The sequence below is a fragment of the Epinephelus fuscoguttatus genome, linkage group LG19 (assembly GCF_011397635.1).
Source record: "Epinephelus fuscoguttatus linkage group LG19, E.fuscoguttatus.final_Chr_v1".
NCBI lineage: Eukaryota > Metazoa > Chordata > Actinopteri > Perciformes > Serranidae > Epinephelus > Epinephelus fuscoguttatus.
Genome location: NC_064770.1, coordinates 37,773,137 through 37,788,424, shown reverse-complemented (window position 1 = coordinate 37,788,424; position 15,288 = coordinate 37,773,137). Strand labels below are relative to the sequence as shown.

Below are 15,288 nucleotides of genomic sequence, written 5' to 3'. Positions count from 1 at the left end.
TAAATAGCTGTGGTTTCAGCTTTTCAAACATTATGACTTGATGAAGATCCTAGTCAGATCAAAAAGCTGTCTTGAATAAATTTTGTTTGCAGCTTTTTCTTTATATATGAAGACATACTAAATCCTGCTCTTTTAATCTATGTTTCAAGCCTGAAAGAGTCCAGTTTAAAGGTATAATTTGACTTTCAGGAAAATAGGTTTCACTTTAGCATTCTTGCCAAGATATTTTTTCCAAAATGGGGATCTAATAATTTAAAGATTTTGACCAGGGATGTCAGTGTTTGACCATTAATGCTGAGCATATTTTTGACCGGTTACACATGTCGGCCTGTGGGTTAATTCTGCTACTCTTCACTTTTACTTCAAACAGGTCTGGTTGGAGCTAATGTTAGCTAATGCTACCGCTTATTCTGCGATTACTGCTTCTAACACCGTCCTGACCCAACACTTGTTGAAACATTGTGCCCGCTTTCCAGTCTTCCCCCAGGCGGCCCCCATGAGCAAGTGGCTCAGTTTTGAACCACAAACCTCCTTCAGCATTGTTAACTAGTGTTAGCTCTGTTAGCACAGTTTGCAGTGTCAGCATTGCTAGTGGTGCTAACATAGTAGGTAACAATACTAAAGGGGCTTTGTGGCTCAAAATGAAGCAACTTGCTAACTGTGGCAACCTGAGGTGATACCGGTGGGTGGCTATTATGTTTCGCAGCAACGCTGTCCCACCATTAGGATGCAAATTTGCGAAGAAGGATGCCTTACTCTGCCTTACTTTACCTCTGACTGGCTTACCCTGACGTTAACCTCAAACCTTAACCAATCCCGCTCCTCTTGCCTAAACCTAACCAATCCAACCAACGAAGGCAACGAGTACACTAGCCAATCATTGGGAGAGTAGGGCGGGTCATTCTGTCATCATCCTATGAATCGGAAATTTGTCACTGGTGTGGCTAACATTAATCATGAATGAGCGGATCTGCTAGCTAGCTCCTTCTTAATCAGGGTGGCACACAGTGCAGAGCATCCGAGGCTAATGTTAGCTAACCAGTGGAGACTGGAGGGTGGGCAGTAGGCACTGTGTTTCCCCATGTTAACGCAACAAGTCAGCTGTCTGTCATCAACTCCAGTGGCAAATAAAATAAAAGGCAAAACATTTATAGCAAAAATTATTAAAATTTCACCACCTTTAACTGAATAGTGCTTTGAAACGCAGCGCTAACGCTAACTGAGTCAGTGAAGCACCTACTAAAAAGAAAGGCCTCTTTTAATTTCATGTCATTTTCTTTTTGTTGTGCCGTTAAATATTAACCGGTTAGTTATCAGTTAATGGGTGTCGGGCTATCAGAAGCAAAATGAACCGAAACTGACACCCTAATTTTGACACTAAAGTACATCTGAACCAGACTTAAAAAACATAACATGTAAAATGCATGTGAAATTGTAGAATACAAACTCCTTAAATGAAACCGCCACATTCTCAGAAACATCATTAGTTGAAACTAAGTGGTAGCTGCAGCCCTGAGTAGTAAGAAAGCACATTTGAAGAGTTTAAAAGGGTGTTACAAAGGTCACTCATTTTTTTTACATTTTCAAATTAACACTAAACACATGAATCATGAATATGTTAATTGTTAATGATTACTGTTAGAAAAAAATATGCCCAAAGCTGTGAAATACACTTCTGCTGCTCTTTGGCTTTTTCTACTCTTTGAGCAAACAATATGAAGCATATGGAATATTTTTGGCTGATAAGGCACAGAGACATTTGAGGTGAGAAGAATCTGCATGTTGAAATTCTCAGCTTTGTCCACCAGAGGGAGGAAGTGGATTTTAATAGTCCCTCAGAGCTGTTAGTCCACAGCTGTTGTAAAAGACCTACAACAAGATAAATGCCTTGCTCTTTGGCAGAGAAGTGATGGTGCTAAGAGCCAAAACACATTATAAGACTGCACCAGGTGGTGGTCTACTCTCTCACATCAGTCACTACTGACACGATTAAGGCCGATGAAGGAGTCTCTTTCTTCAATCATTGCCTACATGACAGAGCAACACTGACAGGTCTTCCGCTTGGTGGTGCCTCCTCCCTCTGCTGCAGCGGGTGGAGATGAATTATGCAGCCCCTTATCGCCTTCCTCTCCTTGGACTTTAACCCCGTTGCCATCCAGGGGAACTTCTTGAAACACTTTGGCCTCTTTCTCTGCCTGAGTTGCAGCAGACGTTTCAGAGGCAGACGTCTCAGAAGCAGACGTTTCAGGTCCTATGACGTGTTCTTCTCCGTCCTCAGTGATCATCACTCGCTCCACAGTGATCATGCTGCTGTCACGGTCCTCCTGGCTCTGAGCTTGGTCAGCGTCAGCGTATCCCAGGAACACAAGTGTGACGGGGCCTTCCTCCAACTTTAGATCCTCCACGTTCTCTACTTCTCCTGCAATGTCTCTGACCTCCACTCTGTCCTCTTTTTGATCCTCCTCGTTGCCCAAATTCACAGCACAGTCCTCTTCCTCCAGCTCAGCCTCAGAGTCGTAGCTTTTAGAGCTCTCTAACGGAGCATCGTCCTCCTTTGACACGTCATAATGGGTGGAAAAAGACAGGACTTTTTCCTGTGGGGCTGCATCTACATTCTCTATCTTTATCTCCGGCTCATTCGGCGTGACTGTGACCTCATCCAGCAGCACTTTCATCCCGACCCCATCGACGATGCTCAAGATCTGCCCGAGCTCTTCACTCGAGGGTTGACTCCCTGACCCACCAAAAGCATGGATGCTCTTCCTGCCATCATCGAAGACAGCGGTAGCCATCGGTGCAGCACCGGCCGGTTCAGACACAGGGGCCACTGACCTGACGATGGAAGCACCTGTCTTAGGGTCTCTCTCAACCTGCACAGCCACCATCCCCAGGACTGCAACACAGGAGAAATTATGGAGATAGAATATTATAATTGCAGTCCAGGACAATGAATGTATCATAGGTGTGTTTAAAAGGTGAGAGGTACAAAGGTTAATGCCAGGTCAGGATCAGAGCTGTGTGTAACTAATATGAGCCAGCATAATACATAGAGACAGTAAGTCAAACGCAGCCAGCTCTTTACTCCACACAGCCCTCCAACGGGCATAAAAAATTAACGAACAGAAATAACAAAGTGGGCTAAATATAACCTATAATCACCTCAGTCCCATCGTTAAGTCGTAGCCTGAGGGCAGAGCGACATTAAATAAAGGGGTCATCAGTTGCAGGAGGAGAATAGAGACTCTAATGCAAATAACTTATTCTGTAGCCTAAATTCCTGCTTATCGAGTCGTATATTTAATATTTTCCACAGTAAAACATTTTGGTTCTGTTCCAGCACTGTTAAGTCCCATCGTCACAAAGGGCTGCAGTTAGAGTTCTGAGGACCTTTGAAAATTTACAGTGTTACAGGAGCTAATCTGAACTTTAGGGGACGTAAAACCACCAATTTCTGAGCCAAAAACACAAAATACATGAGCTCAGTATCCTTGGTGTTAGCCACAGTGTCAGTCATTCCTGTGCCTCACCTGATCGGCCGTCCTGCCCACTTTCATGAAACATCCTTTGTGCCATTTGTACAGAGACGTGATCCGCAGCTGCTGTATTCACTGAAAAAGAAAATGTATATGTTGGACTGTGTGTTTTTAAGTTGAAGAAAGGTTAAAATATATTCTTGCTCAGAAATTAGCATATACTAGGGATGCATAATAATAGCGGCACGTCATCAGTATCGGCCAATATTGACTTTAAAATGAACTATCAGAAACGGCCAACGTGCTTTTTCTTATTTTGCACAATGAATGAATATTACATGCGTTGAAAAGTATTGTAGTTTATGTGTCCATCTGCTGCTGGGCCGTCACGATAAGAGTATGCATGTATAATATGATGTTAATTCAACTACAGAAGAGACTTGATGATCACTTAAATTAGGTGGGGAAAAAAGTCGATAGCAGCATCGGTTGCCAGTCAAATAAGTCCTTATATATCGGCATATCGGATATCGGCAAAAAATCCAATATCGGGCATCCCTAGTTTATGCCTCAGTATTAGTTCTAACTTGCTAATTATTTGGTGAAAATTGTGATCACCAGACAGAAGGAATTCTAGTTGTGTTCAGGGACACCGCCCCCTACAGTACATTAGTGTTCTCAACTTATGTACAGAGCACAAATGTGGGATGAACAAAACTGTGGCCGCTGATAGCACCATGAATTTGCCATCACTTGCAGCCTCTACCTGCCCCGTCTCAAGGTCCCCTAAGATATTGCTGTAATGTTATTTCAGCATAAACACGCTCATGAAGTTTTGCAGCTGAGGGCAATTTGCCCTTTCGTAAATGAATTATCCATGTGACCAAATACAAGAACACAGGGGGCAGATCAATGGCAGAGAGAGTAAGAACAGCTTCAGCTCCTGACCGACGAGGTGCAGAGACTTAACTCTCTGAAGATCCTGTTGATTTCATCGTAACTGCATGTTGCCAGTAGTGCAAATCTCCGTCAACGGGACTGGTGTTGCAGTGACGCTCATGTGGATAGAAAAGAGCCAGTTTCGTGCCAAAGTTATGCACATTACCTGAGTTAAATACTTGGTGCAGTTCGCCTTTTGAATAATACTTTTCCCTTTTGTCTTGTTCATGCAGGTGTAGCAGCCCTAAAAGCAGAGCAGTCTGTCAGTGTTCAAGAGCTGCCATCTGATGACACTTTCCATGATGGAGCTGGTGAGCCTGCTTTCCTTTCTTCTATGTTTAAAGTAGAATAAAAATGTACAGTGGTTCTTCTTAAAAGGTGAAAAGACAGATGTTCTGAATCACTTTATGGTGCAAAGAAGAAAAAGATGTTTTAATGTTTGCAGGACTTTTGACGTTGTGCATTTCAACAATGAAGGTGCCATTTTTTTGCCTTTGAACTTCCTATCCACACAGGAAAGGATTAATAAATAAAACATATATCATATAAGTTGGGTGAAAGATCAGATTCCAGATTAGAGAAGCAAAACGTAGCTGATTTAGTGTTTTTGAACAAAGTTAACAAACTGAATTAGCTGCATCATCATGATAAATCACTGTCACATGTTTCACCATCGAAGGAGCCTCTGCAGCGCCCAGTGATGAAGTTTTGAGCTAGTTAACGCCAAGTGTAACTCACTTTAAAGATCTTTTGTCATGTGACGAGGTCCAATCAATCACAGCCGACAGATATCTTTCCCTTCCTCCGTAAATATCAGTCTGATATATACGGAGAAGAAGCTGTACATTTTAGTGCAGAGCTGCCAGAGCTTTACATCTGTCCCACAGAGTGCAGAGGTGCGACGGCCCGTTTTAATTAATATTATATTTCATTTATGCCAATATAACCCCCTAAATCCTACAATAGGCACATAGATCAGAGACAAAATTAGAAAAGGAACAAAAGAGTAAAACAAAGCCCTGACAGTTTGGATAGACTTAATTCTGACATTGAATGACGTTTAGGAAAAGACAGTCATTGTTTACTGAAATATCAGTGACTGAATCAGTGAATGCTTTCTGCCGTATGTCAGAGTCAGCTGTGTTGTTAAACTCTCACACCCTGTTCACTCCCAGTTTCTCTGTGCACATGTGGAAATGGGCTGAACTGGGTGGGGATAAACTTGTGCCCTTGCACAGCAGAGTGAGTCACATGCAGGCAGAATGTAAGTGATGTCGTCACAGTGAAAAGTAGAGCTGTTTCTCAGCTGCGGCTCCATTCTGTCATCCTGATTTAAATTACTATTCTTCACGCAAAGACTTAGTTATGGTAAATTATCATCCATCAGCAGAGAATAGACTCTGGGCAGGCGCTGTCATGAGAGTGACAAAGAAGAGATAGAAGCTGATGGTAAGCTAATGATGATTACAGCCCAGCTGAGTCCTTACCTTGTGCGTCCTCGTCAGTGCCAGCCTGCGGGCAAAGAAAGGAGACAATTTAAGTGCTCTCCATGGTCGGACACTTAAAACAGACACTGAGTCTGCAACTTTAAACACATGCCTCCCGTCCTCTCTGGAGCCCTCCCCAGCTTGTGCCCTGCCATGAATATTTCACAGTCATCATCAGAAGAGTGTTGAAGCAAGCGGAGTCCCATCATGGCCCAACAGCCGTTTGAGTCCTGCTGATGGTCGCTTGTGTTACACTGAGCTAAATGTGGGCGGTACAGTTGAGCAATACATTTGGTGGAGGGCTTGTATGAGGTACTTATCCATAGTCAGTGTGTTACCTACAGTAGATGGTCGGCATGCCTCCAGTTTGGAGAGGTGGGCGGGGGTACCACCATGGAAGCTGAGCAATGTGCTGCTGTGGACGTATTTTAGCCACCTAAATAAATCAATATAAGTTTAAGTGTACACTATGTTTAGAATATTTTCACCACTTTACCATACTGTCAGACAGACCTTTCTGGAATCTGTGCCCTTTTCAAAACCACACAGGATTGGCTGGTCTATTGCTGCCTCCATCAATTAGCCTGTGTTATTATGTTTGGTGAATCGGTAAAATAGTGGTTCTTAAATGTTTTTCAATAATGTACCCCTTTGAAATACACATATATTTTAGCCAAGTACCTTCGACCAACGCAAAACACTCAATATCAAACTGACTTTTCAGGTCACAGTGAACAAACAGTTTACGGCAGTCAACATTTTTACTTTAAAAATAGTAATACTACATATAAAATCTGGTTTATTACATTTAAATTTAAATGTATTGAACTTAAATGGTGTTGACATTGAAAGAGTATATGAAACAATTTTTTTGGGTGTGATTATAGATCAGACACTATGTTGGAGGCCACACATGGAGCATATTAAACAGAAACTAGCTAAATCTATTGCTGCTCTTATAAGACAAGGGAGTTGTTGAATAAGAAATGTTTGTATATATTGTATTGTTGACTTGTAATACCATACATGTCCTACTGTGCTGAAATTTGGAAAATGCATATAAAACAAATAATGACCCTGTAATTAAACTTCAGAAAAGAGGGTTATCATGAATTTACTCAACTTCGCCCACACCTTAAAATTTCCGGATACTGTGAATTTCGAGTCGAAATATTTGGCTAGATGATCATAGTTTACAAAAAATGTGGTGCAGTGATGATTAGGGTTGCAATGGTATACCGGTTTCAAGGTATACTGCGATATAAAAATTTATGGGTATCATATTATAAGCATTTGTTTGTCTATGATATTGAAAAAAAAAATGCAGCTGGACGGAGAGCCTCACCTGTATTTTAGTTATTTTCAAAAAGGAGACTTTTTACACAAACTTCCATTGGTTTCAAGTTTTAAGTGTAGTAATAAAATGTTTGTTCACCAAAAAAAAGCTCCACCGTTTCCTTTTCTTTAAAGGGATAGTGCACCCAAAAATGAAAAGTCAGCCATTTTCTACTCACCCATCCAAGTGTCCTGAAGCCCCGACACAAAAAACATGGCTACAATGAGGCTAAAAACAGATTTCAAATGACGGTTTTCCAAACAACTTTTTATGTCGGGGCTTCAGGACACTTGGATCACTACGGACGAGCAGTATGGAGATATTTTGTGGTTTCAATGATGTGTTTTTGGACGTTTGAATCTGGGGCGCCGTCAGCCTCCATTAGGTGGAGTTGTGTTGCTACCTCCTCTCCCCTTGGATCTCTGCAAGTGATGTGAGGACTCTAAAACTTCACCTGAGCCTCCCTCGCCATATGGGTGAGTAGATAATGGCTGAATTTTCAGTTTTGGGTGCACTATCCCTTTAAGGGTCATTCTGACTGATAATAGTAATAATTCTGTGGTACCAGGGTGCCGAGCGGCTTGCCTTGTAGAGCTGGCGCCCCATGCACAAAGGCTGTTTTCTTGCCGGAGTGGTTGCAGGTTCAATTTCAATCCACAGCCCTTTGCTGCATGCCATCCCCTCTCTCTGCCCTCTTTCATGTTACTGTCCCATCAAATAAAGCCCAAAAAGCCCCCAAAGTAATGTTAAATTCTGTGACACCGTGATACAGTGATATTTTCTGAGACGGCTATTGTACAGTGAAAATCTAACCCAGTTGCAACCCTAGTGACGATACAGACGTTTCATACATCAGACTTATAGAACACGGGCTTGCCAAAGCACATTAAACCCTCATTAGACCGTTTCTATAAGTCAGCTGTTGCTTTGTTTGTCACCCAGGAGACTTCAGTCTGAGTCATGCACTTGCATGAATGTGACCATGTAAATTTTGGTCGCAGTCCAAAGCCTTAAACTAATATTGGCTTTTTTTTTGGTCACTAAAATTCGTTTTGCAGCTGCCCCTGTCCACAGCAGGACATTGCTCAGCTTCTGTGGTGGTACATCTGCCTGCTTCTCTAAACTGTGGACGTGTCAACCGCCATCTACTGCAGGTAAGCACTGACTGTGGATAAGTACCTCACATAACTCCACCTCAAAAGATCCAAACTATCCCTTTAAAGTTCACATACTGTGATGCATTTGCTGCAATGAAAGAAAAATTTAGGCTGATGTTAATGTATTAAATGATATAAAAATATATAACATTCAAGATGCAAAACACACGCATTTACAGCAGTGTAATATTCATAAAAAGTTTATGACAACAAGGAGGACATTTGTTTCATTATTCACCAAATTCAGGCTAAAATCCAGTTTAGATTTACTCATGCAGCGATAAATCATTATGTGGTAGCACTGTTCTCTATTTTTTATTCATGAAACATAATTCGAAGCACTCACATCCCAGCTGTACGGGCTCGTAGATTATTTTCTGTTTGCTGTAATGTTTATTTATTTAACACTCGACTGCTTGGGATGTGGCAACAGGCCAACAGAACACGATTTGCATCTTTCGACCTCAGAGATTATTTTGCCCCCTATTTCATATTCTCCAACGCAGTAGTTTTGAGTTTAAAAAGTCCAGCCTTTGAGGAGAGCGTTAGCTGAAGGGGAACATGGTGCTGTGTTTACTTACTCACTGCCTTCACTGCAGCTCAAATCAGAAAATATTTTGGGGCTATTTACTGTACGTCTCCAAATTTTCAGACCTCACATTGCAAGAAAACCTGGATATTCTCGTAAAGAATATGACACAACTCGCTTTATATTCAAGGCTGTTTTGTGGGTGTGTGAATTTATGGTGCTCTATAAACATCCGTCTGCCTGTCTCACCTGATCGTCGCTGTGTGTTCTGCCTCTGTCTGCGCCGTTGACGGATTTTTTGTTTTCTTCTTGGGAGGCTTATTCCTCTTCTCTGGCATCAGCTGCCTCCTCGTCCTCGTCCTCAGGCGTCTTTTGACTTTTGGTTTGTTCCCTGACACACATTGGTGCAGACATGATATTTGTTAACACAAAAGATGCACATTAGAGCTCATGAAATAAATAATTCAGAACAGTGGACCAAGAAAAAAGAGACACTGTGAGTTGTGTGTTTACGTCCTTGGCTCTAATTCATCACATCAACTGTCACATGGCTGCCTCCTTATCTGATCTGGTCATGGTCGATATAGAAGTGTGTCTGTGGCGAAAATACTGTATTCCCCACTTCATGGCAAATTATATCTTTAGAAATGGGTGTGTGAACGCTGCATATCTGTTATCTGTGTGGTAGCAGAGTGCAGACTAAGCAGACTTAAAACCACAAGTGTTACAGTGCCCCTCCATCAAGAGTGTCTCAAACACTTCAAGGGTGTAAAATTGTGACACAGTCTCACTCTATCCTCATCACATATCGACGTTTGGTCATGGACTGTCCACATCAACATGTGACATGCAAGGTACCCTGGGTGTGTTGGTTGTTGACGTTCTGGGACTCCGTGTCATTGTCTGTTTTGAAAATACACCTCCGTTTTCACAGGAAATGTACAGTTTCCATACAGTCTCTTTCAAAATAAAAGCACTATGTCGGTACAACAACGCAACAGACATTTTTTTTTCCTTCAGCATCAAACACACATGGTTACATTCGACCAAAACATGCACGTGGTTGGGTCGCATAAAAAGAACAAGGTTTGACTTTACAATCATACAGGAAGTGCACACCGGCCTCCTGGGTGAAAGTCGGTGGTTGTTGGACTTTCACCCCTAATCCTACGCTGTTGTCCCACCGCGTTATATCCTGACATCGCTGGGTGCCATTACACAATAACGGCGACCAGCTGCGTATCATGCTGACATAAAAGGACACCTTTTTTCATTGGTGTCTGTCGCTGGAAGTAACTGCCCAAGCACCGGTATTTGACAACTTTCTGACATAGTTTTACAGCGTGTGATGTTCCTACCAAACGTGGCCAGAGTTCCAAATAATGAGGTATAAAATATTTAAGTAACCCCTGTCAGGCTCCAGACTGGATGTCTTTATATGGTCATCTGCTCCAGGTACACTACTGCAGGTGTTTACATTACATACACTGCTACATGTAGCTACATGCTAACATCAAGGAAATGTGGAATCTTGGTTGCTGATGTTGTTAATGTCTCCTGTCCTGAAGATTTGGGTTTAGATCACCAGTGACCCTGACATTAATGAGTTGCAAGCTGTCAAGATCGACAAGGATCGATATGTTAAGCTAACTTCAGTTTTGTAATTGTTCACTCCTTTGCCTCTGTAGAGTTTTTATTTACATGGGCATTTGTCTCTCATGTGTATTTATACATTTCTGATGATGAGCGACTGACAGGTGACAGATGGTTAGACCGGCAACTGCTGTATAAATACCTATCCTTCCAAGATGGCGGCACCACTCCAGAATGCTTCCTGAGTTCCACTGAAAGTATAATACATCCACATATTTCAGTCAGAACTCACTACTAGGGATGGGCAGCACACAGAGATCCATTCATCATGTGCTCGTTTAGCACACTATTTCATGTAGTTTTTATCTGCTGGAGGGTCGCGTAGGGGAGCGTAGCACGATAAAAATAGAAGAGGCGCGTAAAATAGAGAGTTGTCGCGCGACAGACGGGGGTTGTCACGCCGCTCCTGTTGTCGGTGGAGCTGCTGTAATTGATTAACAGGGGGGTGAGCTGCTACGGGACTCGCGCTGCAGACGTGTCACGCCGCTGAGCCCGGCCGTACGGTCCCTCGCCGCCTCCTGCGTGCCTCACTCTCAAATGACTGTGCATACTTGTTGTAGACTTGTGATACGCAAACTTTGCCTCACAGAGTTTGCACTGCACCTCATTTTCGTTTATTTTGTCGACGTCGTTCCACACGGAACTTTTTGATGACTGTAGTAGTCTCTGCATGTTTCTCCTGTTTGTAGAAGAGCATCAAACTAGCTGGTAGCCCATCTCACACCGCTGTAGCAATCCTATACTGCCCTCGTGCGGTTAGGAGCTGAATTGCATGTCAAATAAAGGGGGGGGAAATAAGACGGCGAATAGTAATAGTCGCATTAAAAAATCGATTTTTCAAAATAAAACGACCATTCGAAAATTCGAAAATCGTGACCCATCCCTACTCACTACATAATCATTTTTACATCGTACTCAGTACGAATAGTATCCTAACGCTGAGTCTGTTTATTTCAGATGCGTTTTTTAAATTTATCTTCAGAAAAAATCAAAACCTTGCACACTGAGTCTGATGTGTTTTATTCGTTGTGAAAATTCACAATACATGACAAAATTAAAAGATGCATTTCCTCCTTTGCCTCTCTCCACTGGAGTTACCTCTCTGACTGTCACCACTCCCTCACTGTCTTTCATTTGGCACTGCAGCTGCATGAAGGGGCGGAGCTGCTCTGCACAACAACAACAAAAAAACAAGCTTTCAGGATCAGGACTAACCAAAGCAAATGAAACACTCTCTGTGTCTGGTTTTGGAAAGGTTAAAAAACATCCAAATGTTTTGGATTCAGAGTATTGAGACCAGAAACCCAAAGCTTCACCGACCTGCTGTGCCCAGTGATGGATGCTAAGCTGTCATTGGACAGTCAGTCGTCAGTGTCAGTTGTGTTAACAGAAAACAAGAGACATGACCAAAACAAACACTTTGCACACCAAGCCTTCTGCCCGTGTTTACACAGAGCAGCAGCGATCGTTCAGGGGATCAGGACAACCAGCGAGCCACCTGGCAGCACTCCTCTGCCATTTTGGCTCCTTCACAGACCGAGCGAGGCCTGTGGTGCTGCCATTTTGGATCTTTGCGAGGATGAGTAAGGCCAGCAGACTGCTGTTGTCTGAGAGTGACAGTGAAAAGGTGTCACAGCTCTGTGCCACAGGCCCCTCGGCGCCAGTCACGCTGCTCACGGAGCTAAGATACAATCTGTCACTCACGCCTGGCTGTGGCTTGAGCCGCAGTGACAAACTGAAACCTGACAATGCCTTTTTTAAAAACACTTGAAGCTTTAAACTCTTGATTGATCCAACTCTGCACAGATCCGTGTGCATGTATGTATGTATGGGCTCAGTCTCAGTGGGTGGGACCAGGGAAGCAAATAGCTGCAGTGGGGCTGCTGTGAACACCATCATCTACTCTGGGCCTAAGTAGCAGAAAGTGACAAATTCTGCCACAGAGATGAAAAAGGCGTTGTCGTATCTTCAGGCTAAAGTCATTCATCTGCAGCAGGGGGATGGTCTGTCCCTGCCGCGAGCGATGTGCTCACCCCGAGGCAACGGGTGGTTGGAGAAAGCACAAATGTGTTGCTCGCTGTTTGTGTGGGAGGCTGTTACAGCGTGCGCGATGCAGCGCTGGCGTATAGACAACAAAGGTTGTTATGTTTTTATTTCAAAAGAGCATGTCCTGCAGGGAACAGTGAGTGTGATGCACAACAGCTCAGTGCAAAGAATCCTTAACGCATGTCAGAAAGATGTCCTTTTCTGCTTTTCTAGCATCACTTCCCTTCTTGCAGTTTCTCTCAGTTACTGACATCACATTCGTATTTTCAACGCTGGAACAGAGTTTTAATTCAATGTATTTCCACATGTAGGTCAGGTCAATATAACAACAAGGGATCCCTGTGTGTGGTGCAGGGAATCAGTGAGCTCTCTGCACATCACACTCATGAAACTAAAAAACAACTTGCTTATATGAGTAAATCAGAGTCATAATGAAGTCCAAGTGACCCCGCCCTAAACACTAGAGCCGGGCGTCGGCTTTCAAGCAGCTCAGCTTGGCAGAAGTCACAACACATGACACGACATGAGGGTGGGACACAGCAGCGGTCAGTTTCTAACATGAAGCAGCTGGGAAGGAGGAAAACAATGAAACTGAATGGGCGGATCCCAGCGTCCAGTTTTCACAGCATTTATAAGAAAAGAGACGTCTGTGTTAAAGGAATATTTAGACACTGGATTTGTGGCAGAGAGTTAGATGAGAGAGTTGATACCAATGTAGCAGGTGTTGGGAGGTGAAATCTGGTATCAAAGCTAGGCTAGCTGTTTCCCCTGTTTCACCCTTTATGCTAAGCTAAGCTAACCAAATGTTAGCTGTAGCTTCGTTTTTATTCAGTCCCTCCAGGATTTTGTGGGTTTGTTTGGGGCCTAAAATTTCTCATTTCACGGCAGCTTTTCTAAAAATATTGCGATGAACGTTGCAGTGTTTTCAGGCATTATTTTGTAAAGAAATTGTGCCACTGAAAAAGTGAAAATCGCAAAAGAAGTCACTTTTTTTGTTGCTGTCGTTGGTATAATTCATTAAAAACCAAAGGCAACTTGTTTCACACCGCGTTTGAGACTTTTTATTTCTAAACTATTTTCTTTAACACACTCACACACAATTTGTCAAACAAACAGGGAAGCACTCCTGTATTACTTTGTGATTTAAATCACACTAACGTTACCACTAACCATGCACATTTAATCTAACTCGCCTTGATTCTTTTAGCATGCGTAATAGATGTGGATGGAACAGCTTCTGTTCCTGTGATTTGTCTTGTCTGTTCAGGTGTTTCAGTCGTTCTCCAGGTGTGTTATGCACTAGAAGTGTATGTATTATTTGTTGATAATTATAAGACGTTCATGCCACACGTGTTTGCGATCTTCACAACCAGACACAAAGAAGTGAGTTTGATGACACATGGGAAACTACAATGATTGCTCAAATATACAGAAAAGTTGCTGTGATTGGAGAAGAAATCACGAGCATTGGTTAAACCCACACATCCTGGAGGAGCTGAATTATTGTATAGACATGACATCAATCCTCTCATCTAACTCTTGGTAACAGACAGAATAAGTGTGATTCCCAAAATGTCAAACTTTTCTTTAAATAGTTTGGAGCACCAAATGGAAAGACTTTGCTTCACTGAAAAACTTAAAACATTAAAGTCACTTAAATCACCTTCTTCTGGGCCGCCTTCAACCACCGCTCGTCTGTCTCCCCCGTCAGCCTCTTCTCTTCTTCCTGCTGCCGATGCCTCTCCTGTGACAGAGGAAAAAGTTAAATCCTTGAAGAGGGAACGTGAGGAAAAAAGCAAAGACTCGTGGAGCGAGTTTCCTGTCTTCGTTGTTGAGGTGTGTCATCAAAGAGAGAGGTGATAAGTAGGCAGTTAAAGCGGAGGGAAACCAAAGAAAATCATACGCCACAGCTGATAAGACAGGAGGGTAAAATCCACTGTGTCTACTTCAGGACCTCCACAGTGCCGTGCCTGCAGACCAACTCCCCTCACTTTCCTGCCACAGCTATCACAGAACATGAAAAAACTATTGAAAGTGACAGACTGTCTACTCTGCCGTTAGATTTACATAACTTGGAAGTCATGTCTGCAACCTAAAAGACACAAAAAAGACAATTTATTCAGTTCTCTAGGAACGTTATCACTACTCACCCCTCACTTAAAAGGAGTCTTCCTGCAAGTTATCTCTCAACAGCAGAGAAAACTTAATATTCCAAAGAGGTGAACTAAAACATCTGCTGTTTTTCTCCTTCTAACAACAGACAGAACTTGATCCAAGAACACTGTTCTTCTGGTGGTGGGTTACACCCGCTTTTTAATATAATTCCTCAGTAACACCCCTTTGCAGTCATGGTCCCTGAAGACAAGGGCGTCTTCTGTGTGAACGCAGAGCACTGAGAGACACAGAGAGAGGGGGGGATATTTTTAGGATATGTGACCGACAGATTAAAGCGTGGAGATCCAGCTGGCAGAGCGCAGGGATGCCGAGAGAAATAGTTCAGTGACACAGCACATTGTATGCATGCTGACACTGTATCTGCAGCGTTAATGTAAGCCATAAACATGCCGAGGCCCACTCCAGGCCCTCGCTGGCTCTGCTGAAGTGGGTCACTTGTGTTCGGACTGATTTTATATTCGAGAGGTCAAGCAGGCTGCGCTCCGGCCCTCAA

The 15,288-nt window shown here is 42.9% G+C and overlaps 1 protein-coding gene across 2 annotated transcripts; it reads right to left on the bottom strand.

Moving 5' to 3' along the window:
• Positions 1–1,610: 1,610 nt before the first annotated feature.
• LOC125879129 (uncharacterized) lies at positions 1,611–14,991 on the bottom strand. Of its 2 annotated transcripts, XM_049560781.1 has the most exons (7): positions 14,771–14,991; positions 14,284–14,364; positions 11,673–11,743; positions 9,171–9,312; positions 5,900–5,924; positions 3,528–3,608; positions 1,611–2,893 (listed from the first exon to the last, which is right to left on the bottom strand). In XM_049560781.1, exons 6-7 carry the CDS (start codon positions 3,571–3,573, stop codon positions 2,028–2,030), a joined length of 912 nt encoding a protein of 303 aa, XP_049416738.1. In that variant the 5' UTR covers positions 3,574–3,608; positions 5,900–5,924; positions 9,171–9,312; positions 11,673–11,743; positions 14,284–14,364; positions 14,771–14,991; the 3' UTR covers positions 1,611–2,027. The 2 variants fall into 2 exon arrangements, with proteins under 2 accessions (XP_049416738.1, XP_049416737.1); XM_049560780.1 differs by lacking the exon at positions 11,673–11,743.
• Positions 14,992–15,288: the final 297 nt, after the last annotated feature.

Excerpts from the sequence above, each read along its gene's own strand:
- LOC125879129 (XM_049560781.1), bottom strand. The coding sequence starts at position 3,573 with ATGGCACAAAGGATGTTTCATGAAAGTGGGCAGGACGGCCGATCAG. Across the intron at positions 2,894-3,527 it reads TGGGCAGGACGGCCGATCAG|TCCTGGGGATGGTGGCTGTG; the intron begins GTGAGGCACAGG and ends CCTGTGTTGCAG.